Raw genomic sequence first — 20,031 nt, forward strand, 5'->3', positions numbered from 1 at the left:
ACTTGAGAATAAAAGCTAAAAGGTGTTCAAGGACCGTTTTGTCACCTCACTAAAAAATATTGAGATATTTTACTTAAAGTCTCATACGTAAGCCTCAGGATGGCACCATAGGTCAGATAGATCAGGATTTATCTGTTTTGAATTTCAGGGCAGTTCATAACGCCGCTCTTCTTCTGCTAAACAGCTCTGCACTGACGCTCCCAAAGGTAAAGAACAGGTAAGGTAGAAAACATTTGCATTCTATATTTGTTTAATGTAAACAATAACTCCTATTACACCGTCATCTAGACACCCCTCTCTTTTTATCACCGGTGTTCCTCATTCACTATCTCTGAGTACACAGCCTAATCTGCTGCCTCCTCTTAGCTTAGCAGATAAGAACGTAATGAACAGCACTCTTCCTCAGTCACCTGTGGCCTCTAGAAAGCAGGAAACAAACTCATTGTTTATCAGAGATGGCCGTGTATAATTCCCCGAGCTGAAGGATGGAAGGATGTCATGGTCATCATGGAGGTTGAGAGGAAACTTTACCATCAAAGCCGCTCAGTAACGTCTGTATTTCTCAATTTCCAGTCAACCATGAGCACAGAGCGATGATCTATGAGGTACTGACGCAGTTACGTGGACAACAAACAGAAAACTGAATGGTGACAATGTTAAGATTGCAACATTACAAAGAAAACTTAATCATTTATTAACAGGACAGGATGGGTTTGGCTTTGAATCACAAAAGTTTAAGGCGTGAAGTATAAAAGGTTTTGCAAAATCATGTTTGTGAGGAAATTTTGATACAAGTACTTGGTGACTGGAAAAACAATACAGTTCCCTTTGTGATATAAGGAAGTAATTCATTTCCCTGCACGGGTAATAAAAGGAAAGAACAAAATGTCAACAGAGCAAAGGCTGAATAAAAAAACAGTGTGATTTAAAGCTCCACAAAGGAGTTTTTGACTGGGTACTGATCAAGTAAAATATAAAAATGAGATCAATATTCAATGTCTCCATCGTTCACAGTCAGGGATGCATTTCAGTGCTGGAGGAAAGATATGATTTCTTTAGGGGTTAAATCAGCCAAGGTGCAAGAGGTGCAACTTTAACCACAGGTGGCACCAACATCTGCAAAGTTCCTCACAGTAGCTTTAACCCGTTCACTCAGGAGCATCATCAACCGTATCTTTAAAAGGAGCCTTCTTGCCTCAGCTCACCTAGGTTAAAATCATTCAAGAGCCACAAAATCTACTTTATCTTCGTAATTAAGACAAGAAAGTGTATAAAAATCTAGTGAACAACTATCTAAACAAGGTGACTTTTGAATTTATAAATCTGTGCGTGTGACGTCTTAGTTTTTTCTAATATATTTGTAAAAAAAAAAAATGAAATGTCAAAAAAGTTAAAGAATTGGAAATTTAAAATTTGCAAAAGATTTCAGAAAGTTGCAATAACTTAAAAAATTTGATTTTCAAAAATTTGCAAAAATTTTCACATTTTTAGAATTTCAAAAATCTGCAAAAATGTGAAAAAAAAAGAATTTTAAAAAAATCTGCCAAAAACAAAAAAAAAAACATTTTAAATACTGAAAGATTACAAACAAAAATTTAATTTAAAAAATTTGCAGAGTTACAAAAATTTGCAAAGTCTCAAAAAATTTTGAAATTTCAAAAAAATGCAAAAAAAATTTTTTTAAAGGAATCTTTTACATTTTAAACATTTCCTTACGTGTGAAATAATACTTGAATTTCCTGACATATTTCAATAACATTGCTTCACTCATGATTATTTGTTGTTTGCTTATGTCTTCCCACATATTAAGCATGTTTATTAAGCCGGCACGTTGGCAGCCGAATAAATCATTTTTGTAGCTGTAGTTATCTTCCCAGGGCTGTAAAACTTGAGGTTAGCCACAGGTGCATGGAAAGTTGGTGGGCTGTTGATGTTGTAGGAGGTGAAGTAGAGCGGTGGCAGGCTTTATTGACAGATGGGATAAAGATTTAGTTCAACTAAATGTTAACGCAGGATTTTATTTAGAGTCAGTGTCTTTAATCATCAATACCCTCTGTAAGAAAAACAAAACTCTTATCTTAATAATATTTTTTAAAGCTACAAGAAGCCACTGCAAAGGAGTCAAAGAGCTGCAGATTGCAGACCCTTGATAAAGACGGAAAAAAAAAAAAATACAGCTCAACATCTTTAGCGTAATGTCTTGCTTCTTTGGTTGAAGTTTTTATCTTCAGCAGAGCATCACACTAAACTTTAACACAGCATGATCCATCAGGAGGGAGACTATATTTAACACTGCACTGCTGTTATGAAAAATAAATTAATAAATTGGGTTTTGGTGGTCTTTTAATCTTTGAGGTATGTGTAATATAATTCTGACTTCTAAGATCTTCTTCCAGTCTGGTTTGGGAACGGCTCATCTGACAAAAGGAATCACCGGAAAAACAATACTCAGTGAGGCAACAATTAACTCAGATGTGCCACAAGTTTCACTTATTTCTTCCAGTGGTTTGCTTACATAAGTTTTCTTTCCACAACTGCAAATAAGTTGAGGAAATAATCACCAGAGAAATCTGACTGTTGTGGTTTTATTAAAAGCATCCTATAAAAAGCACTTCTGAACTTCCAGCAGAGCCACAACCAAGTCGCCCTGAGTCAGGGAGGCTAAATCATTTAGTTTCTGTAGTTTCAAGGTGTTAAGATATTCAGTTTCATGCTTTTCAGAGGAAATATTGAAGTCATACGTAAAGTGAGGCCACCAAGTTTTATACAAGGAGGTGACAGATGCAGGTCAAGAGCAACAGCACCATCTGGTGGTAGAAATAAAAACAGCACCCTTTAGTTTCAGTAAACCTTTGATTCAGCAAACACTCTTATGTTCAAAAATGACAGTATTAGTCCTTGATAACAGAATGTTTTTATTATTTTCTCCCTAATCACTTTTAAATTCATTGGACAAGCAAAGTCTCGTGAACCGTGTCACAAGAGCCAGAAAGAACATAAAAATGGGAGATATCATTCGCTACAAAAATTTGGCGGTGATAAAGAAAGGGAAAAGGTAAAATACTAAAATAAAATTTATACATGGGCTTAGAATTCATGAAAAGTAAGATGTAGTGTTTTGTACATTTCTCTTGTAAACAAAAAGCATCTTGAAAGGATCCGTGGGAATCGGATGTGAAGAGAGACGAGGTCAAACTGAGGAAGAAGAACACTGGATGGCATGACGCGTTTACAGAAACCCTCGAGCAAATCCGTCTTGATGGGTCACAGAAATGTCATGAACACACGTGTAAAAATAGTCCCACAGAAACATGACAGTTTTTTTTTTTCACAAACAGCATCTCTGCTACATACAGCAAACCTTCACTCCTTTGTCCCTGCTTTACTGTGATATGAGGTATATGTGAGGCAAATTCTTGTTTAACCGTTCAACATGGCGACACATGGTTTAAGATATAACAGCATTGCATTCACTGTGCCATGTTTCATGATTGCTTACAACAACAGGCCATCAGGGCGTAAAGGGGGTCAAAGACTCATTCAGCAGAGTGATATCAAATCCAGCACTCAAGGCCAGCTGTAGCTATGGAAGACAGCGCAGTTATTGTCGTCTTTACAAAAAGAGAACGTACAGCATAAATACATTAAAAACCAGCAAGAAATTACACTTCACATTTACTAGACAATATCTTGCACCCGTGCTTTTTCAGAAATAGGCACCCAATTCCTATGGGGACAAATATAATGCTCAGTACTGCCAGCACACGTGAAGGATCTAAATGCAGACAGGTTTTGGGGTCAGCCGTCGTTTTTCTGCTGGGGAAACAGCTCAAGAAATACTTGCTCACTAACACATTTGTCATCAATTGAATAAAAAAAGGCAAAGCTACTAAGTTGGGTAACAAGTCAAACTAAAACTAGGGGTTTGAATTACATTTACAATAACCCGATTAAATGGTACTTTAAAAGACCCCCCTCCCACCCACCCCACCCCTTCCTAAAGATGAGAGAAAATGTTAATTAAAAATCCCATTTTCACATATCAACCCCACCTCCCACCTCCCACCTCCCACCAGAGGGCGCCCTCCATCCGACGCCCGCAAACCCCATCTGCATATCCCCAAACAACAACTCACTCCTCTGCTGATGTTCAAGCTCTGTCGATCAGACGGGGTCTTTCACTCAATGTAAGAAAACGGCTCAAAGTGCTAATTGGATTCTTTTAAAGAAATAAGAGGATGGAGGAAGAAGAGGAGGGCGGGAAACGGGGAAGGCCATTCTATCGCTGTCCAACAGCTACCTCTATTGGCCAATGAACAGCCCTAACATCACTTTTGTTCTCCAAAAATATACCAAGGACAACATTTTACCCCCAACCAGCCCTCGTTCTTCCTCGACTTCAACTGATTAAATCTGTTCTTTACATTAATATATATTCTTATAAATATATATATAGATATATATGGCCCTTATTGAGGAAAACATGAGTTTCACATTGACATGAAAGTACCGTAATCTCTATATAGCCAAGTAGAAAGTGTTTTCAGTGCTCGAGTGAGCTGGCAGCAGTCTGTTTATGTCACACTCATTCAACAAGTAATAAAACAGAAGAAAAATCCTCTTTGAAGTCGCAAAACTTCTGAAAAAGAGTGCTCGGCGCACCCTGTAGGCTTTTCCACTTTTTCCTGAGTAATTCTTCCAACCTTGTAACAGACAACCTCTTCGTCTTTTTGTTTTTCTTTTTTGCGAGTTCGATTCTGGGCTATTCCCTGCCATCGTGGTTATTGTCAGTATTACTTCACAACTGTCAAGTTGATTGCTCAAACACTTCAGCTCCTTGGAAAAAAGAAATACCTCCGGTGCTACTCTACGCTCAATTAAAAAGAGTACGTTCAGCTCATGATTAATGACCTAGTGTCCCTACAATGACGAGAACGAAACAGCACATACATACTTAAGTTAAAAAATAAAAACAGATACTTTGCATTTGCGGGAAGCCTCGCAGGCTCGTCGTGGGGAGAGGAGAGAGGAGTGGGCACGACAACAGAGCTTCAGGAAACTAAACAGATGGATGTCACTTAAAAAAATAATAACAATAATCATAATAATTATAATAATGGTAATAAAATAGGAGCGCTAAAATCTAAATAAGAACACCAGCTACAAACACTGAGTATTCTCTCCCTCTCAGGCTCTCATCTGTAGCTTTGGCTTGTTGTAGTTTTGGAACCTGTACTTACTGGCTCATTGACATCAGATAACAAACTAGTAAACCCTGAGAATTCTGACACAGGCGTCCTGTGATCCACCTCCCGGCCCGAGTCAGCGCCGTAAGACAAACCACGGCTGTCTGACTTGAACTGGGAGCCAAAGGCCTGAGCAAAGTTTTCTATCTGATAGGAAGGCTTCGAGGAGTCCAGAGAGGCCAGATCCTGCGAGGGAGCCCGGGAATAGACCGCGGAGCCGTTTTTGACCTGCTCCTTCTGGCTGCTCAGGTCTGATGGGCTGATCTGGTAGGAGGAAGGAGGCGTGGAGGAGTGCTGCTTCTCCAGCTGCTCGCTGAGCTCCTGAGAGGGGGTGAGCTGCTGGTGTGTGGAGGCCTCCAGGCTGCTCAGGTGGAAGCCGTGCTGGGGTGAGGAGCTGGTCAGCATCGCAAAGTGAGACTTTGGCACAGTGGAGGGCAGCGAAGGCGAAGCCACTGACTGGCCGTAGCCACACTCCAGTGGGGACGTGGTGTAGATGTTCTTGTCAGCGTACAGAGGGTTCCCCTGGTGGGGACTGTTGAAAGAACCTGAGACTGAGGTCCCTGGGCCCAGGGGGAAGCTGGCACTGTGGCTGGTGCGCTCCAAAGCTTGCAGCAAGAAGCGGGAGTACTCGTGCATCATGCCGTTCTTGTCTCCAGACGGGCTGGGGGAGTCGGCGCTGTGGATGTCGGCTGGGACAGGGTTCAGCTCCACGTGGTGCTCACCGATGTCAAAGTGAACATCGTGGTGCGGACCATCAGGTTTCTGGGTGTAGTGGTCTAGGAGGCTCTGGAGCACCTCGTCTGGGATCCCTGACTTATCAAGGCTCAGAGGAGGGTCATTGTCCATCACGCCGGATACAACACCCTGATTGACCGACTGCTGGGAAGACATGTGACCAATGCTGACATCGAACTCGTTGCTGGATCCGCCCACTCCCACGTGTGCAGACGAGTTTGCGTTATTGGCGGCATGGATGTAGCGTCTCTTTTTGAGGAACTGCATGGCGTCGTCGTAGTTGCTGCTGGTGGCTCCGACTTTCACCCCGTTACCCTGCATGAGACCAAGACTGTCCATGCCCTCGCTCTGCTCCAACGAGCCCACTTTGGCCTGATCCATCCCTGCCTTGTCCAGGCTTTTGTGATTAGCCTTCTTGAACGCCATCTTTGGAGCTCGGCCGTGGTGGCCCTGGTGCATGCTGGGCCCTGGCTTGGTGGAGGAAGTCACCGCCTGGTTCTCCACGGAGAACTCGTGGATGCTGTACCCTCCGGACACTCCTCCTTGAGCGTGCGGTACCTTGGCACACTCTGCGTCCCCCTGCTGCTTCCTCTTCTTGCGCTCACCTCCCTCTGCAGAGTTTTTGGACTTCCCCCTCTTCCTCCCAGTGCTCCCACCGTTTCCCTGAGTGATTCCATAGCTGCCATGTTCCATGTCCACACAACCCATGTCCATCATCTCGGGATCCAGCCCCTTCTTTATGGCCTCTCCACAGGTTCGCTTGTGCTTGAGCAGACGGTCTGTCCTAGAGAAATACTGCAGAGAACAAACACCAGTTAAAGATGAGTAAAAATCTGCAGATAACGTCTCGCTGCAGGGGTTTAAGACGGTCACCGACCTGTTGGCAGGTCTCACATCTGTACGGCTTCTCTCCGCTGTGTGTCCTCTTGTGCCTCTCCATGTGATACTTCTGAATGAACCGCATGTTGCACTGGTCACAGCTGAATGGCTTCTCTCCTGTCACACACACACACAGAAAAAGGCTGAGTTGACGGAGGGAACACACAATTATTCATGTGGAGATATGAAAGGTCAAACTCACCACTGTGGATTTTCTCGTGTCGCTGGAGGAGATACTTCTGAATGAAACTCATGTTGCACTGACTGCATCTGAAGGGTCGTTCACCTGGAAGTAATCGGGAGATAAAAACTGTTAAAGTGGATGGCTGTTATCGCCACAGAAGCTCAAAAAGATAAGAAATAAAAGAAGAGAAAGACTTAAATGGACAGGAGACGGAGTCTAAAATATTAATGTAAATAAATTATCTGGACACAGTTTCAACATCTGATGCAGAAACTTGTGTAGTTTCCACACATTCAGGAAATAACACAGCGAACAAAGCGAGGTGATAAAACTGAAAAATGTGAGTCAACTCAGCAGCCGATGAAATGATCCAAATCAATATTTGTGGGACTCAAACAGACAACAATGACTCATGTGAATTATCATAATTGATCCCTGTTTAACCCTCAGAATCCCAAACAGCTTCTAGTTGTTTTGGCTTCTGTCACTGTTTCTCATTTTCTCAAAGCGAAGACCAGCAACTCAAAAGATTCAGGACATCCACGGCTATAGACTGATGTAACTAAATTGTGACTTCATGCAGTGGAACAAATTTTAAAGCTAAAAATCACAAGGAAACAAAAGAGATTTTCTCTTTTTTTGTGATTTTAAAATCTGAGCAAATGAGGAATTAGTGTAAACAACACATTTTCAGATACCCTCAAGCCAAAGGAACTCGGGGAAAAATCGTGGTAATGGCACTTTATTGAAGGAGATTCAAAATTCAGTCATTTACAATCAGTGTGAGAATCTACAAATTTTTATATTTGGATTTTTTTTACTGCAATATGAAGTCCTACACCTCTATGTAGGGATGGGTACCTTTTACATTTGAAACGATATGGTACTGATACCCAGTACCTGGCAATCTGTATTGGGAATCAATGGTACCAATTTTCTGTACTTTTCTGTCTTTATGTGGTAAAAAATATCAATTTGTTCAATAATTAAATGCAATTTCTTTTCGATTTAATACATTTATATATTCTTTATTCATGGAAAATAACCTACTCTGCCACTCCCCACTCAGTCACAAGGATGCATTTAGGTACCTACACATGGTACCTTTTGATTTTTACGGAATCGGTACTTAGTACTTTTGACAGAATTGGGTCGGTACCTGTACAAGAACCTAATTTAGTACCTATCCTTACCTCTATGTGTTCAGGACAACGATGGCTAAAGCTACAGCTAGGGCTGGGACGATGTGTTACTCACACGATTCAATTCTGTTACAATTTTTTTAGGGTGCGAATTCGATTAAAATCGTGATTCTTCAATATTTCTGAATTCAGCAATTCTTAGTTTGCTTTTTTAACACCAGACCATGTGAAAAGTTTAATAATGATTATGATCATGTCTACAGATTATATCAGAAGCCATATTTTCCCAAAATGCAGATCACAAGAGTCAGAGAGAAAAAATTTGCCCTCTGCTGGAGAAAAGTGGTAACTTTTTGCCAGCCCAATTCATAAACAAAGACTGAAATGAAGAATTTGAATTTGGGAAAAAAATTAACACAGAACCCTGTTTTTAATATTGTAAAACAAAAGAATATGGATGCACTCATATGAAAATTGTGGCCAATACCAATATTCGATATAAATATTGCTGTTATAGCCGATAACCGAAATCTACTGATATAAGCGGCACAATCATGAGAAAAGACAACAGAGTTCATGGAGAGGATCAAAGGATGGATGGAACGCAATCAAAAAAAGTATGTTGGTCTGTTTTTGGGATCAAAACAGGAAGAGAGACATAAAAGAAGAGAGTCCACTCTTCTTAGGTAGTTTTGGTATTTACATAGTCGTAGAAAAGAAGATTATTTGGGTCTTGAAAGATTGTTCAAGATGCTCTGGAAATGGCAGCTAATGAGTAAATATCAGCCCACTTTTACACATTGACCGATATTGATACAGATGTATCGTGCATCCCTACTTAAAATCACAATATATATGTAAATCATTTTTTCTACCACTTCTAGCTTAAGCCAGATGTAACTCAACAATGGTTCTTGTTTGTTGACTCGGAGCAGAAATTTTATTTCTGCAAGACAACGCCATGGGAAGCAAAACTTAAAGGATTTGGGGAGCACGAACATGGTGATCATTCAGGGCTCGCTTAACACAGTAAGAGGCGTAGTTTTTTGTTTTTGCTTTTTACAGAGCTCAACAAGAACTAATGGTTTATTTTCTGCTAATTTTGACAATGGTTTGTTAGTTCCAGTCATTTCAAAATAAGTGGTATTTGGTCCCACGGACTGGTTTGGGATCCTGATTTAATCATCTTTCTTATTTTACAAGAGGACAGATTAAACAGAAAACTAGTTCAAGATGCAGAAGCAGTTACCATGAATGTTTAAGCTTCATCAGCTGATGTTATGATAACTGAAACATTTTTTATTAGTGCTGATTAGAAACAGGTGCCTTAAAAATGAATGTTACCGTACCTGTGTGTATGAGGACGTGTCTGCGCAGGTGATAGGAGCTTCTGAAAGACGCAGCACAGAACTCACAGATGTGAGGCTTGGTACCCGGCGACAAGCTGCCTCCGTCTGCATCCAGCATCATTGATTGCTGTAGAAAAACAACAGAATGTGTTTTAAAAGACAAAAGAAAAGAAAAATCTCATCACAAAAGCACTACCCCTGAAAAGTTCTCTGAATTGTTTCTTTAAGATTTCTAAGAATGTTTTTCTTTGTTTGATTTAACCATGAGCATGAAAGGCTTTTGTTCAGCACATACATCATAAAACAAGATTCAGAAATACATTAATATGTGACAAACCTTTGCCTCGCTTCTCTTTTTTCTAGGTTTACCCTCATGTCCATCACCATTTGACCTCCGACCTTTCCTCCCAGTGGGCTCTTTTCCTAACTGACTCGACAGCTGTGAGGATGACAAAGGGAGAAGGAGCGGGCCGTGAGAGCGAGCCGAGACAAGCAAATCACTTCACAGAAGGTTGAGAGCCTTCGCGTCTAAAAAGCTCCGACACAAACAAGTTCATGTTTGCTGCTTAGGAAACAAAACACAACACTTCATCGTTGTCGGGCGATTGTTTCTCTGTGACTTGTTCAAGATGTGGTTTTCATGGGGAAAACAATGCCTTTAATTTATGGCCTGCTTTGCACAAGCAGCTGTAATTCTCTGGGCCTTTTAGACAAAGAGCACAACAACACATGGAGACACACGCACCAAATTAGTCACTGAAATTCATTTAATTTATCACACAAATCTATGAGGGGTGTTACTTTAGGAAAAACAAGTTGTGGTCTGAGTTTTCTTATTGAAATTCGGTGCCATATGGAGGCTGACAGCAAAAATATGGGTGCACCTGCTGTTCTCACAACCATGTTTTTAAGAGTTTAAAATAAATAAATAAGCTTCAAGGTTTGACTCATTACATGAACTGTTCTCCAAACTTCAGAAAGTGTTATTTAGAAAAAGAAAAAGAGAAAGTGAAAGAAAATAAATGATGAGGCTTCTTAGATATTGAAATGTGCATCTGCTAAATAAAATCCTCTTTTTAAAAGCGTCCTTCAGTAGACGGCATAAAATATTCTGGCACAGTGAAAACCATAATTCATTCTCCGGCTCGGCGAGGCGACCTTGGATTCCTGGCTTTTGTTGGGAAAGTGTGGTTGTGTGTATTCTGTCTGACTGAACAAAAGACGTCTGAAATGAAGAGCGAGCTCAAACAAGACAGCTGTGTCCTTGTGACGTTTCATTCACGCCGGGGCTGGATGACATCACCATTCAACACAGAGGAGGGAGAAAGAGGGAAGGAGGGAAAGGGAGGGAGGGGAGGAGGGGGGAGCTTTTTTATATTTTGCATCTCGAGCTGTCAGAGGATTTATGTCACCATAAATACACGAGCTCCGCCTTTGCACCCGTCCTCTCCCAAACTCCTCCCACTCAGGCTTTTTAAACAGGAGCTGCTTAATAACACAGCGCTGCTGCTTTGGAGCAGCCTGAAATCATACAAGATTAAATAGTTGTTTATATGTTTGACTGACTTGATTCTTCTTTTAAACAAATCAACAAAAACTGCAGGTGATGAAACTATAAAGAAAACTCTTTCAAGCGTCTTAATTTCCTCTGCACATGATGTTTTAAACCACAAACTTGGATGAAAATACATCTGCAACCCTAGAGATGCTGCTGTGCTGCATATATAGATATGTTGACAGTGCAGTTATCTGCGCCTCATATAAATGAGCTAAATCAGGACGTGCTGGAGGCCTGGGAGACAGAGTTCATGAGGCAGCATAATCCTGGCTTTTGGAAGAACTTCAGACAGGATTTCTGGGTCCTTGTATCTTATCAGGCTGGGATAAGTCGATATTTCATGTGAAGTTTCTACTTTTAGTAACACTTTAAAGGGAAAGTCAGTTTGTTTTTTCAATTCCTTCTTTTTTTAATGAAGAATCTGATAAAAACAAAGCAGAAGTTGAAGGAAGATATCAGAAAAGAGCTTTTTCCTGATTCTCTGTAAAGTGTTTAGCATGTTTTCAGAAAGTAAGTTGTGAGAACAGTGGTCAGCGATCCCAGGAGAGACCAGAAACTACCTCGAAAAAAGGATTTCACGACAAAAAAACTTGGTAACTGAACAAATCAGCTATCCTCATCCAGGAATTGATTATTTTCTTTAATGAGCGACTAATTTCAGGGCTTTAAAACTGCATTGAAATGACCAAACTACAGTTAAAACAAGCAGAAAAGGCAAATTCTGACACTGGCTGTTATCTTAAACAGTAAAATTAAAGAGGGTATTCTTATCATACTGAAATATCCCATTCATAGACACCCTTTAAGCCTTACACTGATTCGATGTGCAATGTGTCCCTTTTAATAGTATTATTACTCTTCCTACTCTGTTTACAGTGTTTTATTTGGTACTCTCATGTTTTTTTGTATATTCTTAATTCAAACTGTTTAATATTCTTTATCTAAAGAGTTTATCTTCTCTATTTTAAACTTTTTGTATTCCCTATTTAAATCTTTTATACATATCTTTTAGGGCTGCAGCTATAAAATATTTTAGTATTCGAGTATTCTACTGAAAATCCCATCGATTAATCGAGTAATCGGATAAAATACATTTTTGTTTAGTTACAGAGCAGTTATTTTACAAATGAAAATTTTCGACTTATTTGATACAGCATGTCAATAAGAGCACTTGCTTTGGTATCTTCAAAATTTGTAAACACACTTTGACACATTTTTGGGCCTTGGACATCTCATCAAACGTTTCGGACCCGAATGGCACTCGTTTCGTAGAATGACCCATTAGTCTCCAAACTCCAGAAAAGAAGCTAGATTTGTTGCTAGTTGCTATTTTGTATAAGAGGTAGCTTGAGGGGTCTGAAAACTCTCTTAATATGGCCTCAGCTCTATTTGAAATACCACTCTTTGATCTTTTTTAAAATTAAACGATTCCTCGAGGCGGAGAAAATTACTCGAGTATTTTTTGTAATCGAGTACCTCGAATCATTGGAGGAATCGTTTCAGCTCAAATATTTTTTTATCCTTTATATCTTTCTGTGCCTCGCACTAGATTTCCGTTGTATCTGGACTGTCGGTCTATCTACAAATGGCAAATAAAAAACCTTGAATTGTTAAATCCTTGATTCTATTGATGACATAATATCTAATAACTACATTCACTCAGGTGGGGATGTTCCCATCTCTTGTACTTACGTTGCCCATGTTGAGGTCGTGCACCAGCAGACTCTGGTTGTTACTGACTGTGACCTCCAGCAGCTCCGTGCTCTTCCCGAGCCCTCCAGGGTAAACTGGCAGGCGATAATCATGCTCCGTCAGCTCCTCCTGCTTAATGCCCATGGCGTGAACGTAGTCCCCGGCCCCGGCGCCCCCCATGCGGCCACCGTGGGTGCCCATGTTGCATTCAGGTGAGTCACGCTCCTTCTTCAAAATCATTTCATGCTGTGGATGGTCCTGCATGACGGGGTGGGCAGTCAGCCGGGTGAAGCTGGTCACCGGGGGAAGATGGCTGAACATGATCATGCCGGGGCCAAAATTGGAGTCCATTGCCCCGTTGGAGTGCAGGAATTCATTGCCGAGTTTGTCTTGGATTATGCTCATGGTGGATCCTGGCAGGACTGAAGACTATAGGGTGGCAATCAGTGTCGTCCTGTGAGGATGGAGCATCAGATTTGGTTAACACTTTTATCAACAAGCACAAAGTCATCCTTAACTATTGATTACAAGTTATAGACCTATAAATAATAGTGATCCAAAAACAATCATGTAGCCAGCTCGGTCTTTAGGAATCAGTGTCACGGCCTCTGATCTCACAACTGTGTGCTTAGTCGGATTAAAACTGACGATTTGTGGGTCAACAAAAGGCCTACAGTCTGGCACAATGACAAGCGATAACAGGCGAAACTCTGAGACCACGAAGCAGGAAAACTCAGCCTGGTTGATTACAGTGAGTATGTCGAGTATTTTACAGGGCAAAAAGGTCACCATGACTGCAACGCCAGACACAACACGAGATGAGGAATGAGAGGATTGAAGTTGTGTGTTAATCTGTTTGATGGGCCTGTCTGACCCAGTCATCCTATTTGCATGAGCTTATCTGCCAATGAGAGTGCACACAGACTGCATTAGGAGGGCTGTTGGCGTAATTATGTGGCTTCTGCATAAACAGATCAAGTGCATGTTTTGTAATGGCTCTGATTAATGCAGCAGAGATATGGTGCATATATCACACACGATGAAGCCAATAACTCTGAATAAAGCTTAAAGAAACTGTGCATGAAAACACACAACACTTCCAGTGTAAGATGCATGATTGTAGAGAGTATATTGTAGACATGTAAACACTGCATCCACCGATTGAGAGCTCTCTGAATAATCTGGTGATGTGTTAGCCACAATAACCTTCTCAGCGCACACAAAGCTAACTTTAAGAGGAAAAACTTCACTCCTTCGTCTGGATACAGCTTTCTGAGAAGCGTTAAAAAGCGACAAACAATGAGTTAAAAACCCGCACAGCTACGAAAACTACAAAGCCTGTTAGCTCTCCAATTAGCTACGGAGCTAACCATTTGGCTAACTACTATTGCAGGGCCCTTCTTTGTGATGCTGGATCAGGCAATAATTAATATGGCCATGCAATAACAGCAGCAGATCTGCGCTGATGAGCACCAAAACGTGTGGATTTAACACGAAAACCAGCCCGGATACTATCACATCCTGCTACTTTGAAATGTGTAAATAAAAGTTAAAGTGCAGCTCCATTCAGTTTGATTAAAGAATGGTGATTTAGAGGTAAATAACGTGGCACACTACGTTACACACGACGCAAAATCTGCGAGCAGAGGAATAATGAAGGACGAATGCTAGTTTAAGCCCGGTGAATAAAAGACGAAACATGACCCTCTTACATGGTGTGCTCTCATTCCTGGCTATTTCTTCAAGTAGTTGGTTTCTTTTCCACGACAGGGAACCGACTGTAAATGATGGAGCGATAACACAAGCATGACCCTCATAACAAACGGCCCATACAACTCTGGAACAATGATGCTCCGACTAGCCCAGACGGCGAGCTAACTCAGCTAGCAGCGCTTTGTTGTCTGTCCCGTACGAGGAGTTTAACGACTACTCCGCCCGGCCCGGGCTCAAAGTTGGATTTGAACGGATTTCTCTTACCGGTGTAGGACCATGACCTGCAGTTTGGCTCGCACAGTTCACCCTCAGCCGTCCGTTTCGATATTTAGAGCCAAAACATTGTTCTCCCGCAGCTGCTGGGTTCTTCCATCTTGCCTCGGCGCAGGGGATTCTGGGTCCCACAGGCGGACGCGTCCAGAAAAAGGAATCAATAATTAAAACCAGACTCCGTTTTTTTTTTCACTCTGCAGGATCCTCTTCTTTCACAAAACCCTTTTTATTTTTTAAAGTTATAAGTTTAATGCAGAATTATTTAATTATTTAATTTTAACTTTATGAATGTCAACATTTTTATTCGGAATCTACTCTGAGGACACTGAAAGATGAGGTCCCAACTTTTAAATAATTTTATTTTCTACAGAATTAAAACCTCTTTCAGGCCTAATATAAAAATCTCAAGGTTAGGGAGGGTTACTTTAAAAATGTAACCCAGTAAAATTACAAGTTACCAGTTTAAAAATGTAATCAGTAACTTACTATAGGTTTCACAATATTAATGTAATGTACCTGATTACTTTTAATTGCTTTTGGATTACTTCAACACCAAACATGCCAATTGAAACAGAAGAGTATAAAAGATGTGTCATCTGCTCGACTTTTTTTTTTTTTTTTTTTAGAGAGAGAAACATACAATAAAATCTCCTTTCAGACTTTTAACTGTTAATATACTGAATTATATATATATATATATATATATATATATATATATATATATATATATATATATATATATATATATATATATATATATATATATATATATAAGGAAAAACAATAAATTAAAAAAATAAAGCAAATTAACACTGGAAAAAAAAATATATCAATTGTTTTTTAGACTTGACATGAGCAACATTCACCTGACCAGTCCAGAAAAATGTCTCATTTCAAGTTATTTAAAGACAAAAATTTGGCCAGAAAAAAGTCACTTGTATGAAGAAACTATTCTAATTTCAAGCCAATTTTCCAGCAAAGTTTTTCTTGTTCCATAGACACATTTTTTTCACTTATTACAAGCAATTCAAACCTCATTTTTGTCTTTAAACAATTTGAAAAAAAAAAAATCTGGACTAATAAGTTGAATGAGGCTCATAATGAGTATAGTTGGACAATTTTTACTTGGACAAAAAAAAAAAAAAAAACATTATAAGATTTTTTTTTTTTTTTTTTTTTTTTGCAGTGCTGGTTACACCTACTGATTCTAAATTATCCAAGTATTAAAAAACATAACTGTAATCTGTTACAGGTCAGAAAAACATGTAATTAGATTACTGGTATATTTGATTAAAAAAATGTAATCCTTCTAAATAATCCACATTTTCTATCAAATAAACCAGTAATCTAATTCCATATTTTTCTGTACTGTAATAGATTACAGTTATGTTTTGTTTCTTTGGCATCCTAATTACATTACACCATTACATGTGCTTCATTGTGGTGATACTCATGCTGCCTCTTTGAAAAAGCTGGACTCAGTGTCCCATGCTGCATTGTGCTTTTTCTCTGATTTACTATTTCACACACATCACCGAGTCTTGCGGGTTTGTCTTCTTACATGACAGAAGAATGGCTGACTCCAAACTCATTTTCACACACAATTAAAAAATAAGCAACATTTAAGTGTTTCAAATTGTTAAGAACAAGTTATTTCACTACTTTATGAAATACAGTGTTAGAAAGTTGAAGCATTCAGAGTGTTTTCTGACCTGAATGCAGGTGGAGGAGCTAAAACCAAAAGCAAAGAAAGCACAATACTCACCCCTGAAATGCATAGAAACATCTTCAACTTGAGTACCAGGGTCATATCCAGGGCACAATGCTCCATTAAAGGGTTGGGGGAAGTACCGCCACAACGCACAGTTAACCTCTGGTTCAGTTTCAGTGTAATTTTTTTTAATGTTGCTAGTACAGCTGTTTTTCTTCTGTTTCTCTTGTAATGTTTTCCGTTCCAGTCGTTAACAAAAGGAGGAGGGGAACCCCGCTCTAACCAGCAGTAGTATCTAAAAATCTTGATGAAATGGCACGAACAAAAGTCTCAAAGCAGCCATCCGGCAGGTGATGACAGATGTATTTAGCGGTGAGGCTTTCAGATCTGCTAGATGAATGACTATGTACACATCTAAGGACACATCAGACCCAGAACCCACACCCTAGCTCCTAATTGCCTTGGCTAATGAACCAATTAATTCAGAAAGCCGAGCTTAATCGTAACGCCGACAGTAGAGTAATGCAAAAAAAGGTCAGTGGGTGCATTTTTGATGTCCTTGCTCCTTTTATATCTCCCAGATGACAGCCCACACTGCGGACAGGGAGATCTTTGAAACCATTCTCATCTGGGAGTGCTTAAATATGTATGATGCTGAGATGATGTCTGCCTGATGAACTGAGATGAAAATCAGTAATTAGAAATTGAAAACATGGTCTGGGGTTAATAAAGTTCAGCCCAGTTTGGATGTTACCAATCAGGAGATACTCATGAGTAGATTGAGTCATTTATCAATAATAAGACAAGAGTAATGCAAATGTAATTAAATAAAAATACAGGTTCCTCTTTGAGTTAAGTCTAGTTTTCTTTGATTAAAACTACAACATGGTGCTGAGGCAGTATCCAGTGTTTATAAAACAAATATTACTCATCAGAAACATTTGATGCAAATCAAGCACATATCATGAAATTTGGCTGAAAGTTTAACTTCAACTCTTAATGCATCTGACTCCAAATCTGCCTGATGCAACTAATACTCCATGAGAGAAATGAGCAGTCTTAGTTTCTTTCTAACGAGAGAAAAATAAACCTAAAAAGTACAACATCTACACTTGGTCTTTGTTCAGGAAGTTTGGGTATTACCTCTGCCCAGGAGGTTATGCTTTGGGGAGTTTGTCTGTTTGTGAACAACATAACTCAAAAAGTAACAAATGGATCTTCATGACATTTTCAGGAATTGTCCAAAATGGGACAAGAAAGAAGTGTTTAAATTTTTGAGGTGATCTGGATCACTGTCTGGATCCAGGACTTTTTTAAAGGATTCTTTATCATTGTGAGATAGGGCAGTTTTCACCATATGTGTATATAACTCCACCATCAATTGTCCGATCGCTTTGCAAAACAATACAAGACAAGGTCACCATCATTTCTGACAGATGTAAAAGTACGATCCAGATCCTGGCAATATTCTGAATACTAAGATCTGGAATATGTATAGTCTGCTGAAAGGGAGTATAACATTAAAGTAGGACTAAAGTGTTGGTGACAATCACAATATGCTTGGCAGAGCTCTGCGCTCTCTGAGTGATTTTGTAGTTTGTGTTATGAGTTTGCTATTAGTTATTTGTTATTAGTGTTTTTGTTCTTAAATCTGTTTTTTTTTTTCACTGAAATAGTTACAATGTTGTTGTATCACCAAATGATGACATGGGCAGTGTCCCAAATGTAGCTAATCGGTCAGAGTTATAGAATAGAATAGAATAGAATAGAATAGAATAGAATAGAATTGAATAGAATATGCATTATCTATCCCCAAGGGGAAATTTAGGGAGTCACAACAGCAACACTAGAAAACAAACGTAAAAAAAAGTGTATAGTGCAAAAAAAGAAAGAAATCGAAACTGAAGTATCCTCTACTACTTAACTTCAAGTAAAGTCATTTTCATGGCACTCTGCTTAAGGAGACATCAAACTTTTAATCTGTTAATCTACTACAGTAAAAGTAAAAAGTGCTTTGTTTGAAACATTTCTCTGCCTGCTTTTAAATCTCTTCGTAAAACTCATCTCTTTTCCTTGGCCTTTGACACAAAGTAGGCATTTATTTTATCCATGTATTTATTCCAATTATTTATTTGAATGCTTTTTTGTGTGCCTTTTGATTATGTTTGATGTTTTTGATTTTATTTGTATTTTAAATTTAGTATTCTTTTAGCTCATTTTAGCTGCTATGTATCCTACTCTATTTTATTTTATTACTTTTTTTCTGTGTTTTTTTTAAAGTGCTCAACAAATAAAGTTGGATTGGATTGAAACACATTAGACATCACCTAAAACAAAAGTGTTGGTCAAATTTCTGTTCAGTTAGTCAGACAAAAGCTGTAATAACATCCTGTCCCAAAGAGAGAACATCGTGTATTTTCAATGTCATGTTCTGAGTCTTATCCCACAATCTCAGCCAAGGTGAGCAAATGTCAGTGTGTGTCTCAACTTTCCACGAGCCCTTACCCTCCAACTGTTTAAGAAAGTAAAGGTCAAAGACATCCCAGCTCCTCTAGGTCCTGTTTTACACTCCTGACTCCACGCTGAATGGAGAAATCTCTGCTACACTGAGGGGTAAACGTGCCCACACCAGCACACACTCTGTGACGAATGATGAACATAAAATAGTCTAATAATCTCATGTCTGCAATCTGAGGTAATTTGTGTATCATGTGACACTGAGGGTTATCAATCTGAACTCCTCATCAATAATTCAGCCCGTGCAGCATGTCTTTGTTCTCTCCCTCCTTCAGTGAGTCCATCACCACCAAACACGCATAAATGAACACATCGCTGAATGTTTATCCAACAATAGGAAGCAGGAAAACTCATAACAGCTAAAAGCCAAGGTTTACTGATTTCCTGTGTTGTGCTAATTTGCACGGGAAAGCCCGTCACCTACACACAACAGATGGCGGTCCTCGCCGTCTACGCTCTAATCCTCAATTGTTAGGAGGATCACGGCCGTATGAGAGTTCCTCCGCTGACAAAGGAGACCCTTGTAAGTTATTAAAATCCTGTGCAGGGGTGAGACTTGTTTTTGTAGTGGGTTAAATCATATCTGGAGGATTTGATGGTAGATGTTCACTGAAGTATGCGACACATCTTTTTAATTAACTTTTAAGACTTATTACATTATTTGACAAGAGAAAAACTACTTCAGTGGTCACAGTCACGTAAAGCCTGTGTTCTTGAATAGACAGACCTTATGAGTCATTCATCATGTCAGACAAGAAAGTGGGTTTAAACTAAAGTTCAAGACTTGGCTGCAAATTCCTTAACTAGTGTTATTTTTGTGCAGAAAACGATATGTTCTTAGTTTTTGAAATTGCAGCCTTATGTCTTTCTAGTAAATAATTTGCTTACCTTGAAATCTTGAAACAGTCGAGGCAAAGCCAAACAACCAGAGGAGTCTCTAAGGAGTATCTGCATCCTCACAGTTCAGCACATCACCTGTTTAAAGCGACGACTGTTTTATTCACAATGAAGACTTTGCACAAATTTAACAAA

General features: G+C 39.4%; 1 protein-coding gene across 2 annotated transcripts; it reads right to left on the bottom strand.

The window, feature by feature from the left end:
* Positions 1-3,996: 3,996 nt before the first annotated feature.
* LOC141809034 (zinc finger protein 281-like) lies at positions 3,997-19,974 on the bottom strand. 2 transcript variants are annotated; one of them, XM_074695838.1, is made up of 8 exons: positions 19,888-19,974; positions 14,763-14,892; positions 12,786-13,239; positions 9,873-9,974; positions 9,536-9,662; positions 7,063-7,146; positions 6,859-6,977; positions 3,997-6,776 (listed from the first exon to the last, which is right to left on the bottom strand). In XM_074695838.1, the coding sequence occupies exons 3-8, from the start codon at positions 13,188-13,190 to the stop codon at positions 5,196-5,198; spliced, it is 2,418 nt and encodes an 805-aa protein (XP_074551939.1). In that variant the 5' UTR covers positions 13,191-13,239; positions 14,763-14,892; positions 19,888-19,974; the 3' UTR covers positions 3,997-5,195. The 2 variants fall into 2 exon arrangements, with proteins under 2 accessions (XP_074551939.1, XP_074551940.1); XM_074695839.1 differs by lacking the exon at positions 19,888-19,974 and having other exon boundaries at positions 14,763-15,068.
* Between the last annotated feature and the right edge of the window lie 57 nt (positions 19,975-20,031).

Source organism: Halichoeres trimaculatus, unplaced genomic scaffold (assembly GCF_033239565.1).
Source record: "Halichoeres trimaculatus isolate MK-OKI-2021-1 unplaced genomic scaffold, fHalTri1.1 fHalTri1_scaffold_20, whole genome shotgun sequence".
In the NCBI taxonomy this organism is placed as follows: Eukaryota; Metazoa; Chordata; class Actinopteri; order Labriformes; family Labridae; genus Halichoeres; species Halichoeres trimaculatus.